The 13,050-nt window shown below is 36.9% G+C and overlaps 2 protein-coding genes across 3 annotated transcripts; one reads left to right on the forward strand and one right to left on the reverse strand.

Moving 5' to 3' along the window:
- Positions 1-167: 167 nt before the first annotated feature.
- Positions 168-2,236, reverse strand: LOC140789961 (28 kDa ribonucleoprotein, chloroplastic). Its single transcript, XM_073139889.1, has 4 exons — positions 1,743-2,236; positions 966-1,067; positions 606-878; positions 168-490 (listed from the first exon to the last, which is right to left on the reverse strand). The coding sequence occupies exons 1-4, from the start codon at positions 2,145-2,147 to the stop codon at positions 437-439; spliced, it is 834 nt and encodes a 277-aa protein (XP_072995990.1). The 5' UTR covers positions 2,148-2,236; the 3' UTR covers positions 168-436.
- A 2,120-nt stretch (positions 2,237-4,356) lies between these two features.
- Positions 4,357-12,081, forward strand: LOC140788660 (nuclear transport factor 2). 2 transcript variants are annotated; one of them, XM_073138028.1, is made up of 9 exons: positions 4,357-4,832; positions 4,935-5,069; positions 5,717-6,017; positions 7,432-7,691; positions 7,831-8,020; positions 8,128-8,249; positions 8,337-8,402; positions 9,600-9,678; positions 11,612-12,081. In XM_073138028.1, the coding sequence occupies exons 1-9, from the start codon at positions 4,794-4,796 to the stop codon at positions 11,761-11,763; spliced, it is 1,344 nt and encodes a 447-aa protein (XP_072994129.1). In that variant the 5' UTR covers positions 4,357-4,793; the 3' UTR covers positions 11,764-12,081. The 2 variants fall into 2 exon arrangements, with proteins under 2 accessions (XP_072994129.1, XP_072994131.1); XM_073138030.1 differs by having other exon boundaries at positions 4,398-4,832; positions 9,600-9,660.
- The last annotated feature ends 969 nt before the right edge of the window (positions 12,082-13,050 follow it).

The following is a 13,050-nucleotide window of genomic DNA, read 5'->3' on the forward strand; positions in this document are numbered from 1 at the left end:
AATAACTAAATTGTATTTAAATTCGACCTTGAATCATTGTTTAATGATCCCAAACAGCGAATTCCGTGAAAGTAAAATTTCAAATCAATTGAATTCCACTGATTTCGTAACTCCAAACAGGATATACATGAATAAAATTATATAAAATACATATGTTACACAAGCCATAATAAATTGCATTTAGCATTTAAATCACAAATTATAAAAGTTATTTTCTACGAAACACCAAATAATAATTGCTCCATATTTTCTTCGTCATTAGTGCATACACATTGTGGAATTCAGAGATACATGATCTATGCAAGATTCTCCCCTCAAGCAATTTCAGTGAGCATATATATATATATATATATATATATATAATCCCCCACCTTCATCACATTGTCAGCATTGGAAATAAGCTCTGCATATCTTACCCTATTATTTTCTTCTTCTCCTAAGACCTCTTCCCTTGAGCCATGCTGACTCGCATAGCTCTACCTTGCATTTCCTGCATGTACATTTAAGCTTCAACAATCCCACTTCCATGATAAAAGATATCATAACTGAAATGAAATAGAGAACTACTACTAGTCAGCTAAGAATCAAAAGAAAAAAAAATGTACCACTCCATTGAGGGATTCAAGAGCTGCATCCATCTCTTCCTTGGTCTCATAGCATACGAAACCATAACCGCGAGATCGGCCAGTGTCTCCGTCGTAAAGCACTCGAGCTCCGACGACGTTACCACACTCTTGAAACACCTCGTTCAGGTTCTCGGATGTAACAGACCATGATAGATTGCCCACAAAGATCTTGTACTCAGTTTCAGGGTACAAGGGCTCCTTGGGCTTGGGCTTGTCTGAGAAATTCACCCTCAGTGTTCTGCCTCCATATTGCTGAAACAAGAATCTTACCTTGTTCAACAAATTAATTGTTTTCGCTAACATGAAAATTTACACACAGAAAAAGGAGAGATTACTTACACTTCCATCAAGATTTTGAATGACTGCTTCGCAATCTTCGACGGAGCTCATGGTTACAAAAGCAAAGCCTCTACTTCTTCCAGTTTCCCTGTCGTATAGCACCTGCAGATATTCTTGGATCAATGAGTCCTAAGCTAATCAAAGGAGATTTAATCATCTGTTGCTTATTGTCATGCCTATGAACTATTTGGTCCTTAGCAAGTAACAAGTTCATATCACTGCAAGAAAAACAGCTTTTTACCGACATTTGTATATGTTTAAGCCTAACGTCGAGAATTTTATATATTTAATGGCATCTTCTAAGGTTTACCGGCATTTATAAGCAATAACCGGCTAAATGTCAGAAACTGCCAGCAATTATCCCAACGTTTTCTGCCAGAATTTACTGCAAGTGCTGATAATATTAGCTTAAAAGTTCATGGCAAATTTATATGGCAATAACAGCAACAGAGAATTAAGCGACAGAAGTGGGCTTTAATACAAGCACTTTGATCAGAATTCCTGCATAATCTAAAATCTATTGCAGGAATTGGTAAATCCAGAGTCCTGTCTGTCAATCTGATATCTCTTGACCTAAATATCAGTTCAATGGATCATACAGCTCCTAGAAGCCATAAATCGAAGCATTCTTTGTACAGTTTGATCAACTAAATAAATCCTAAAAAGGTACAATAATCTAGTACTCATCCAATAGTTCAATTATTTTGCATGAAATCTAGTACTTCTATGCATAAATCAATAGATTGATCATTTGAACTAGTTAAAGATGGGGGCTACCTCAACCATCTCAGGGCTTGCATACTCTTGAATGATGCCGGCTAACTGGGCACTGTCACAATTGTAAGGCAGGTTACCAAAATACAGCTTGGTATTTTGCGTGGCGGCCGGCGGCACAACTTCCTCGTCTCCTTCACCACCGTCCTCCGCCACCTCCTCCGCCTCCTCCCCGAGTGCTGTCGCCGCCTCCTCCTGAGCCACCGCAGCCGAGATCTTTAGCAAATTCCGCCTTTGCAAAGCGACGGGTATCGCCAAATGCTCCATTAAGTGTGTTATGCTCGGGATGCGCGTGGCTCGAGGGCAAGCGATGCGGAGGACGGCGGGTTCGAGGGAGACGGCCTTCGAGCCGAGATGAGGAGTCATAGTTGTGGAGAAGCAAGAGCCTAAGGAGGCTGAGGCAGCCATGTTTGGATCAAAATGGAGTGGCAGAGAAGATGTTTGTGGTAATGGCGGAAAGAAGGAAGACGGGTGATGAAGGTGGGAAAGAAGAGAGAGGTGAGAGGATATAGTTATATGTGGTGAGTGTGGGATGTTTAGGATGACGTGGAGATAGTGTAGGCCAATGGAAAGGGATTACAACAGTAAGATAAGGTTACCTTTTCCACCTAGGATTGGCTCTACAATTTTTGGGTCTTATTGGGGTTTTAAGGAAAATAAAATGGGCAGTAAATTGGGTACAAATGAACGGTTAATTTTAGTTTCTTTTGCGTATCAATTTTTTTTTCAATCAAAGATAATTATATTATCATAAAAATAATAAAAAATAAAAACAAAGGCAATGGATATATAGGGCGATACTTGCATATCTATATAATTTTTTTTAGCTAAATAGGTGGAGGAAAGGTGTTGATCATGTTAAAAATTGTCTCAAATTCAGTTTCAACAAAAATTCAGCATGTTTCAGCATTTCGGTGCCGCGCGTTCGAACGCGCCATGAGGGCGTTCGAACGCGGGCTCAGACAGAGAGCAGACTTTCTGCAGGCGTTTGAACGGCCCCAGCCGCGTTCGAACGCGAGCCAACCCGAGAGCAGCTGTTTCTGCAGGCATTCGAACGGCCCCCTCCCGCGTTCAAACGCCCCTTGAGTTTTGCTGGGTTTACATTGGGTGCGTTCGAACGCGCCCCGAGGGCGTTCGAACGCGACACTCAAAAACCCCTTACTATAAATACTAAAAGTTTTTTTAAGGCAAGTTGTTGGAATAACATTAATGAGGGGTTGAGCCACCATTGTATTGAGAGTGATTGGAGTTCTTAAACCTTTTGTAAGTGAGGGATTTGCATAGTAAAGAATATTGCTCCGCCCGTGGACGTAGGCACATCGCCGAACCATGTAAATCTTGTCTCTCTTTCTCTCTCTTTTGTCTCCATTGTTGTCTTGCTTGGTGTTTGCATATATTAGGATGTTAATCCGAGATTAGAAGTTGCTTAAGACTTTTCTATTACCATTAACATCCTTATTGGAGGTTTTCAAGGGTTGCATTGAGTTCTCTTTCACTATCCCCATTTGTGATATTTGGGGGTGAAGAAGGTTTTGTTTCCACTACCTTCACCCACTTGGTAGATTTGCACAACATATCACAATTTAAGACTAGACATAATAATGATTTAAATGAGATGCTAGTTCTACGCCTTGAGAAAGACAAACTCAATTAGTTCAGTCTTGACATACAATGAAACATATATATTAAACACAGACATCTATAAGTACTGGACAACTCCCATGGGTGTAAATAATAAACCCGCCACCTGCACTGGCAAATAAGAGATTAAAAGCCCTAACAACAACAACTTGATGAGAAAATGTCTCACTGGAAGGGATACTAACAATTGAGATGAAGCAATTTGGACTCTTATTAGGTTACTTAGCCAAGATTTGGAATGATTCAATTGTTACAACCACAGTCCTGAAAATGAGCTGACAAATAGAAATATATAGTTGACCTTGGATCACATTTGCCTTTTGCTTTTATTCCTTAAAAAACAGTTTGAGTCAACATTTAATTTAAAAATGGTTAAACTAATGATACGAATGGAGAGTTTATTATTTTTTATTTGATAAATATAGTTACTTTAACTCATGTCTGTCGCAACTCTCTATTAGAAAAACTAATAGAAAGACTTTTCAAGCAGCAAACTAATATCATGAATGTCTTGAAATGTATAATCTATTTAGTAAACGAGTTGTATTCGTATACACAACATAATTAATTAGGTAAGTAAAAAATATTGATAGTTAAGCATGTTGAATTAGCTATAATTAAGTGGCTTATTTAGTTAATATTTTATAAGCCACTAATATAAGATGTTGAGATGTACCGATTTGTTTTACTTAATTAAATTAAAATATAAATACGAAGACAACTAATTATATAATCGAACTATATATATAAGTCGAAAACTGATATTTACATAGCAATAATGACCATTAAATTATATAAGGGTATTTTTGTTAGTTTGAAAGATTGCTAATTAGATTCTACTAATCATTACTGTCCATAGAGCGAGACAACTAAAACCACTTAAACCAACGGTCCAGATTTCACATCCGAGCATGACGACGAAGGCAAGTCTAACCCACCAGAAACGGAAGGACACGTTGCACTCCGACACTAACCCAGAGCGTAGTGATCCAGTACTGTTCCCCCCCGGCGCAAGTTAGCAGCAGCGCACCCCCTCTCGAATTCTCGATCGCTTTGTTTAAACTGCGCTGAGCTCGAGAGAGAGAGAGAGGACAGAGAGAGAGAGAGAGAGAGAGAGAGAGAGAGAGAGAGAGAGAGAGATATAAAGGAAAGAAGAAAGCGAAGAGCAGCGGCATCCCCCGAGGAGAGCTAGAAAGACGAGGAGAGAGAAATATTAGGAAGAATCCGTGGCTTCTATATCGATCTCCTTTTGTTTCTTTGTCGGGAATACGAGATCAGATCTGTCAAAGCGACTCGATTCTTTCTTCGGATCTCGATCTAGGGAGAGAGCGTTTGCAATCTAGGGTTTCTTTTGGGTGCTTTCTAGGGATTCGAATTGGGGATTCATCTCGCTGGGGCTCTTCTAGGGCGACAATGGCAGCCATGTTTCCGAGCCAAGTCAGTGCTGTTCAGGTAAACCCATTGGAAGGGTTTGGGTTGCCTCTGTGTTTGGTTTATTGTTGTTTAAGTTGAGATTTTTGATGCTATTGGTTTGGAAATTTGTGATCTTTGTAGGTTGGGACTTTTTTTGTGGGTCAGTACTACAATATCCTTCAGCAGCAACCGAGTCTTGTGCATCAGTTCTACAACGAAGCGAGCTCTATGATGCGTGTCGATGGCGATAGCACGGAGACTGCCTCTGGAATGATGGTATTGTTGATATGCGATTTATTTACTTAATTCTTTTTCCCTTTCATATTGTGTCTTAACTTACAGTTGTAGCAGATTTCAAAGATGCATCGTTTCTAGTTCCGAAGTTAAATCTGGAGGTCCCTTGTGCGATTTATACACTAAATGTTGTCAGTGTAATTGATAGTGCCAATTCTGATTATATTTGTGAGAATTATACTCTTTTCATATTTCATTATTTATCTTTGTTAATCTGTTTGATCCGCAATCATGTGGATTCAATATTGTTAGGAAATGTACAAGCTGATCTTTAATTGATAAGTCAATGTTTGGGGGGCCGCAGGTCAAGTAGACCAAATTGATCTTCTGACATAAGGATAAGATTCCTCTTTTCCTTAAATTACTTGTTATACAATGTTCGTTCAATACTTGAATTGGTTGCTTTCTAGGTCATCAACTATTTATACTTTTCTCTTTTGGTAATCATAGTAAGTATGCATGTCTACATGTAATTATCTTTTTCCTTGCTAGCAAAATTTGTTTTTGTTTAGTTTCTCAAAATTTCAGATAGTTTATTTGGAACTTAGATTTTTATTGCCTTGGATTCTGTATTTTACATGATTTCACGTGGCTGCATTGCTAAATGCTAACAAGTTATCCTTTTGCAGCAAATCCATTCCCTTATCTTGTCCCTCAATTTTACTGGAATTGAAATCAAAACAGCTCATTTTCTGAATTCATGGGGCGATGGTGTCTTAGTGTTGGTTTCTGGCCTTGTGCAAACTAGGGAGTACAATGGCAGAAGAAAATTTGTGCAGACATTCTTCCTTGCACCTCAGGAGAAAGGGTATTTCGTTCTCAGTGACTTCTTCCACTTTCTCGAGGAGGAGCAAATGCATCAGCCAGCCGTATTAGCCCATGAAAGTTTTGAGAACAATTTCAGTGCAGCAAACACAATTTCTGAGGCAGGTATGAAGCAATAATAAGTATATGGAATTCACTGCAATCATTGGAAAGATCTATTTCTGTTTCTAATTTTTTTTCCTTTTACAAAATTGCCAGGATTAGTCTGCTTATTTCCCCTGTTCAGACTTAGACATAACAAATAATTTGTAACTAAATATCAGATTCTTGACAATACTATCATAAAGTTGAGGAGTTCTTGCTACATTTTCACCTTGTTCTTCCATGGTTGCAAGCTCAACTATAGAAGACTTATTTCATAGAGTTTTAACTAGTTGAAGATCGAGGTTTTCCTAAAGTTCTTTTGTCAAAATTTCTCTACGTATTTCCCTAAGCCCCTCATGTTATTTTTTATATTTTTTTGGCTTCTTTATTTCTTCTCTTTAAATTTCATTATAATTGGCTCATGTAGTTACTACGATGGGTGTTTTAATTTACAAATAATTAGCACCTGTCGATATATTTGATTCTCCTCTTGATATTTCTTCTTTCGTTTTCTTTTCTCGATATTTTATTTTGCTTAGTGGAATTTATCGTCCATTTGCCTTCTAGAGAGATCATTCTTGCACATGTTATTTAATAGAATGCTAGGGTTTCATGTAGCTGTTATCTGTTAATATCCATATATTTATTCCCTATTAGTAGCATCATTGGTCTTCTTTTCTTGCTATTGATTTTCTGAGTATCCCTCTTTAATGATTTAGATCCTATATCCCAGAAAAATTAGCAAGACTTAAACTTGTCTGGCCTTTGTAGCTTCTTGGCTGCAATTTGTAAGGATCATTAAATTATAGAAATCAGGAAGAGAAAAGAGACGAGCAAGCAGGCGTAATCTGATTAATTATATATTCAGTATTATTAAGTTTAGCTACTGCATGTTGTTTAAGATTCTTGCAGTGATATAGACTGCAGTCCACACACTCACTTAGGCAATGGCTAATATGCATTTGGTCTCTTATAGTGGATTAGGCATGTATTATAGATAAGAAGAATTGAGTAGGGACTTTGACCTTAAATATTATCTACAAGAATTGTATATTTGTTTATTCATCATTTTATAGCAGCTAATAAAATTATATGAGCTCTGCTCCCTAGACACTTCAATAGTTTGATATTATCCTTGTTTAGTGAGATATCTTTTTGAGAAATGGGGAAGGACTCCAAGCGTACTACATCTTAACTCAAAAGTATGTCCTGAGTTAAGTTTTAACTTCGTCATCTTGTTTTCTAAATCCATAAATTTCCTTACCTAAATATTCTTAAATTCTTAATAAGTTTTAACTCCTTTTACATATATTTTTCTTTATTGCACAAGAGCCTTTTTATGCACCCATCTACCATATTTGTGCATGCCACATTTTTGGCCCATCCATTTCTGCTATCAGTTACTTACTATTAGAAAAAATCTTGCTGTTGGCAGTTTCCGATTATGCACACCAAGCAGAAAGCCAGAGCAAGGACATTGCTGTTCCAGTCCAGGAAGAAGAAAGTGATACAATCAATGAGTACTTCCCTGAGCCTCAGCAGGAAGTTTCCGAATCTGATAACTTTGTAGACGAATCCCCTGCCGAGGAGCCTGTTGCGTCTCTTCCAAGTGTGACTATCACAACACGGGATCCACCAGCTGTTCCCCTAGAGGAACCTGTAGGAGAACTGCCAAAGCAAACATATGCTTCCATTGTACTTATCGCTCCTCACGCACATATAATTGCATCCATTTCTTTCAAGAACAACAAATGAAGTTGCCCCAAGAAATTGGGACGTTGACATGAATTCACTTCAATTTCTTTTCTAACGTGTAATGTTGTGAATCTGGCAGCTAAGAGCTGCAAAAGGACTATCTGGAACCATATCACAGCCAGCTCCATTAAGCAAAGCTTCTCCAGCATCTTTCGAACGGCATCAAGCACCACTATCAACTTCCCAGCAAACATACTCCACATCGTCAATGATGCATGAGAAGTCCAGTTTTGAGGCAGTTGAGGAAGTTACTGCACTAGAAGATGAAGGTAAAAACAAAAAACACTACCTGATTGCTAGCATCTTAAATGCAGTGATGTTGTGTTTGTGTCTCCATATTATGGAGATCGTAATACCCTTCTCTTCTTCATTGTAGTTGGAAGTAAATCTGTTTATGTGGGAAATGTGCCCTCTTCTGTCTCTGAATCTGATCTTGAAAATGAGTTCAAGAACTTTGGCAGAATCAGGCCTGATGGTGTTGCTATCAGAAGCCGCAAGGTCCAGTGAATCATTTAATTGCTCTATCTTCAGCATGAAATCGAGTCTAACATCTAATATGCTAGTTTGCATTATGTGAATGTTCAGGAGTCTGGTGGTCATTATGCTTTTGTTGAATTCGAAGATGTTGGTGGTGTTCAGAATGCATTGAAGGTATGAAACTATATCAGCAGTATTTGTTCTTAAGCAAGATTCAAGAATGGTTTTGATTTCTTATACTCTGATTGACAAGAGATAAAAAACTTTACCAAGATTCAAGTTGGCCAATTGGTTACTGGAAATTTACAAATGTTGGTGGCACTGATTATCTAGGTTTTATAGTTTGGTAGATGTTTCGAAACATTTCTTCATTGAGAAATTTTCAAATAACACCAAACATTTTCATCATTTGTCAAGTCTTTGAGGATTTTTACCCACCCCTCTTCTTTTCTTCTTCTATATTTTCCATCTTACGCCCTGAGTTATCATGACCTAACTATCAAATCAAAGGGTACCAACAAATGAATATTCTATTAGAATACTAATGGTAATTTCTAAAATATCTAAATTACACTTTCCTCTAATGTCAATTTTGTTTAAGGGCTAATGACCAACATTCATAGTTATGCTCTCTTTCCATTTCAGTGGGTTATGGGTTTGGTTTGAGGAAAGATATTAGATTATGATTTGGGAAATGATCGAGAGTTTTGATTTGATGGGAAAGGTCAGGGTGATTAGATTTAGGAAGAGAATTTTGATCTGGCAGGATGGGCTAGGGTGGGATATGGTTTAGAAAAGGTTTGCTTAGTGTGCGTCTATGTCAAAAAAAATTCCAAGGATATTTAAGTAATTTTAATTGGTTTAGTTACATAAACTGTCGACCAAAATAATGATAGTTAACATAACAGTAGGGTGTTAGATAGAAAATATAGGGAAAAAGGAGGGGGCTGGTTATCAAATCCTCAAATACAGAGTGTTAATTGGAAAATGATGAAAATATGTGGTGTTATTTGCAAATTTCCCTTCATTTGTTTTTGTGTTTTGGCAGTTTAGTATTGCTGCAATTGACTGTCCAATCACATTGTTGTTCTTGACATTAAATACCATCTTTGTATTTAATTCCTGTGAGGAACATCTTGTCCCTGATTAATCTAATTATAGGCAACAGAAACCAAATTTTCAGTTCCTGTTTCGATCATGTTTTAAAGAATTTTAGAATTAACTTGTGCTTGCACAGTATAGGATCTATGCTCAATTGTTAAATGACATTTTTCATGTATTTGTTATACATTTTTGTCATTTCAGGCATCGCCATGCTCAATTGTTAAATGACATTTTTCATGTATTTGTTATACATTTTTGTCATTTCAGGCATCGCCAATACAAATAAATGGGTGGCAAATATATGTTGAGGAGCGAAGACCTAATAGTGGTATGCTCCGAGGAGGAAGTGAGTAAATTGTTTCATGACTTTCAGTAATTATACATTTATCAACTTCTTAGAGTGCCTTATATCATCTTTCTCAGACTATCCACAAGTCTTTGTCATACCAAATGTTGTACAATGATGCTTTCATCTAGCTAACACGAGATCATTCATATTTTTACTTTCTTGACTGTCTGTGTTTTATAACTATTGTAGGTCTCTGATATTTTTGTTGCTTTCTTGAGATATAATCAAGAAATTTTACACTATGATGCTTTCATCTAGCTAACACAAGATCATTCATATTTTTACTTTCTTGACTGTCTGTGTTTTATAACTATTGTAGGTCTCTCTGGATGTTTTTGTTGCTTTCTTGATATATAATCAACCAAGAAATTTTATACAAGATGTGTCAAATCTAGAGGGCCATATATAGGTTCGAGGATATTGAAGCTCCGCAATTGTCTCTCTTCTATTCCTTGTCGAAAATTCAGTTATAATTAAAGAGTTCTGGAGGCAAGTTGGACTTGTAGTTTATGCGTTGTTGCAAGTACACGATCATTTGTAGCTAAGATAAAATCAAACAACCTATGGCCCAAGAATTTACATTTGCAGCCTCATTGTGATCTGATGGTAGAGAATAGTTATAATAAAGATAGAATAGCATATAAACATAGTATTTGATGCTTCAAATTCTCCAAGAATAGAGTCCATGTTGTGTTGGCCAACCTGTTCCACATGCTGAAATTACTCCATTCTCCTAGATGCCTAAAGATATATTGGCTCTAGAGTTGTATACACATGATATATTTTAGTGGATCCTTCACTTGTATATTAGGTATAGGGTGAGTACGTGGGGATACAACGAGATAATTACCTAGGTAGTGTGCATCTTTCTTTTCACATATGGTCTACAAAATTGTCCTTTGCCATCTTCAATTTGCTTCCTGTATGGAACCCTGGAAAAGTAACTCAGTGGTTCAGTCAGGTCACAAAAATTGTTGTTAGTCTACTCCTCATAGCTGTTATGCATTAAGAAATAAGGAAATCATGTGGCATGCCCTTGTTATAATTGATGGCAATGCGACCGATGCTTATAATTTCAACAAAACTAAGCATAATGTTTGTGATATGCAACAAGCCAAGGTACTTTCTTGTAAGTTATTCACAAATATCTAGTGCTGGTTCTGTCATTAATGATGTTTTTCTTTTCTTTTCTTTCTTTATTCTGTCGGGAAAAGTGTGGGGGGAGGGGGGATTATGTTAGAACAAAGTATACTCATGTGAAAGATTATTCAAGAGAACTTAAGCTTTCTGGTTGTGAATTGATATTACCAGATCAGTGAGGAACTTTTAGGTTTCTCTTATTAAGGGACCATTCATACCATTTACATTTATAACTCTTTAACTAATTGTTTTACTATACCAAGTATTACAACTGATACTGCCTTAAGTTGTTGTGGTTATGTTTTCAGACAATTGGTCCTTTGTTTCTCAGCTAGCTTTACTACTGACTAAAAGTAGAATGTTTCTACTGCTTTTGCATAATTGTGAAAAATTTCTTTTTAACTCCCATTGCAGAAGCCGCTAAAGATAGCTGTCCAGTCATGAGCTTTACTTCAGTTTTGCTTTGATTATGATAACATTTATCTTGATACCATTTACATTTACAACTTTTAGCTAATTGTTTTGTTATACCGAATATTACAATTGGTACTGCCTTTAGTTGTGATTATGTTTTCAGACAATTGGTCCTATGTTTCTCAGCCAGCTTTACTACTGGCCAAAAGTAGAATGTTTCTACTACCTTTGCATAACCTTGAAACATTTCTTTTTAACTACCATTGCAGAAGAAATTAATGAGAGTAGTCCAGTCACTTCAGTTTTGCTCTGACTATGATTAACATTTATCTTGATTCAATTGATCCTTATGTTGTGTATCCATTTCTCTGGACAGGAAGGGGCAGAGGAAGGGGTGGATACCTGTCTGAGGCCCCAAGAGGTCGTTTCAGTGGCCGGGGCTATGGAAGGGCTGGACCAGACACCAACGACCGGGAGTATAACAGCCGGGCAAAAGGCAACGGTTTCCATCAGCGAGTTCCACAGTAGGAAAGGGGCATGCATACTAGAGAATCAAGTATCAAAGAATGGGCAGCACCCATTATGATTAGTGTTATCTCAAGGGTTTTGTTTTTTAGGCGTGGCGCTTATGGTCTTTTAGCTCTTTGGTCTTTTCCACCATATGTTAGTTCATCTTCTTGCGGAATATGTTGTCCTCTTAACTCTTATGGAGTCTAGTATAATTATCTTTATTAAATGAGAGGAGTGCCACTCTTTTGCTTGGGCTCCTTCCATTGCTTTCTCATAGCCTTATAATTCTAGTTGTTACTGGTCTTCATATTTTCATAGCCGTCTTTTTCACTTGTACTCCCCATTGTTGATGTTTTCTTTTCAACACAAGTGCTAATATTGGTTGCTCTATGGATTGGAAATTTCTAGGCTCTTTTAAGTTGCTAGCTTTTGTGATATATTTTAGGGTAAAATACAACTTTTAAATTTTCATTCATATAACTTTGGTCTCTTAATAAAATAGAAGCATTATGGTAATTTATATTTTCTCTATTAAGTTTAGATGAAAATGTTAATAATTTTACATTAATTTAAACTAGATAGGAGCTGGGTGATAAAAAAAATTTGAAAGTTTAGGGGTTTTGTTTAATTTTAGGCATTAACAATATGTAGTTAATTTGAAATTTACCTTATATTTAACTTTGCTTATCACTTATTATTTAATAAACGGCTATATAACTAATCTGCAGTTCTAAACGGTTTCTGAAAGATTCTAACTGGTAGCAACACCAACTGTTCTTGAGAGATTCCACAACTAGGGTTTATCTCTCTTTTTTTCTCTCTCTCTCTCTCTCTCTCTCTCTCTCTCTCTCTCGATCTTTTATTTTTTTACTCTACTCCTCTATTTCCATGACATCGTCCTTCTCCTTCTCGTCATCGTGGTGTTCTTGCCTTCCCCCGGTTTCACCACTCCTCCCTTTTTGTTCTCCTCTTCCACCCATTGAATCCCTCTCCCCTCCTCCTCAGCCGTGATCTTCCTTCCCACCCTCCTCGTCCTGTGATATGGATGTGGCTTCATTTTTTATCTTATTCACCCATTGACTTTGATGTTTGTTTCTTAGTGTTAGTGGGGGCTATGTCAAATTAACTAAGTGATTGGAGTTAATGAAATTACTTGCCTATGGGCCTTTAATAAAAAAAAAACATCTATGATTAAATTGAAACTTGTAACCACGTTGACAAAAATAAGCCAACTACTCTTTTACCCTGGTAAAATGGAGACAGGATCAGTACTAAAATTACATAAATATCCCTTCTTCTATCTCT

Source organism: Typha latifolia, chromosome 5, assembly GCF_019914945.1.
Source record: "Typha latifolia isolate L0001 chromosome 5, TyphaL0001v2, whole genome shotgun sequence".
Classification (NCBI taxonomy): Eukaryota; Viridiplantae; Streptophyta; class Magnoliopsida; order Poales; family Typhaceae; genus Typha; species Typha latifolia.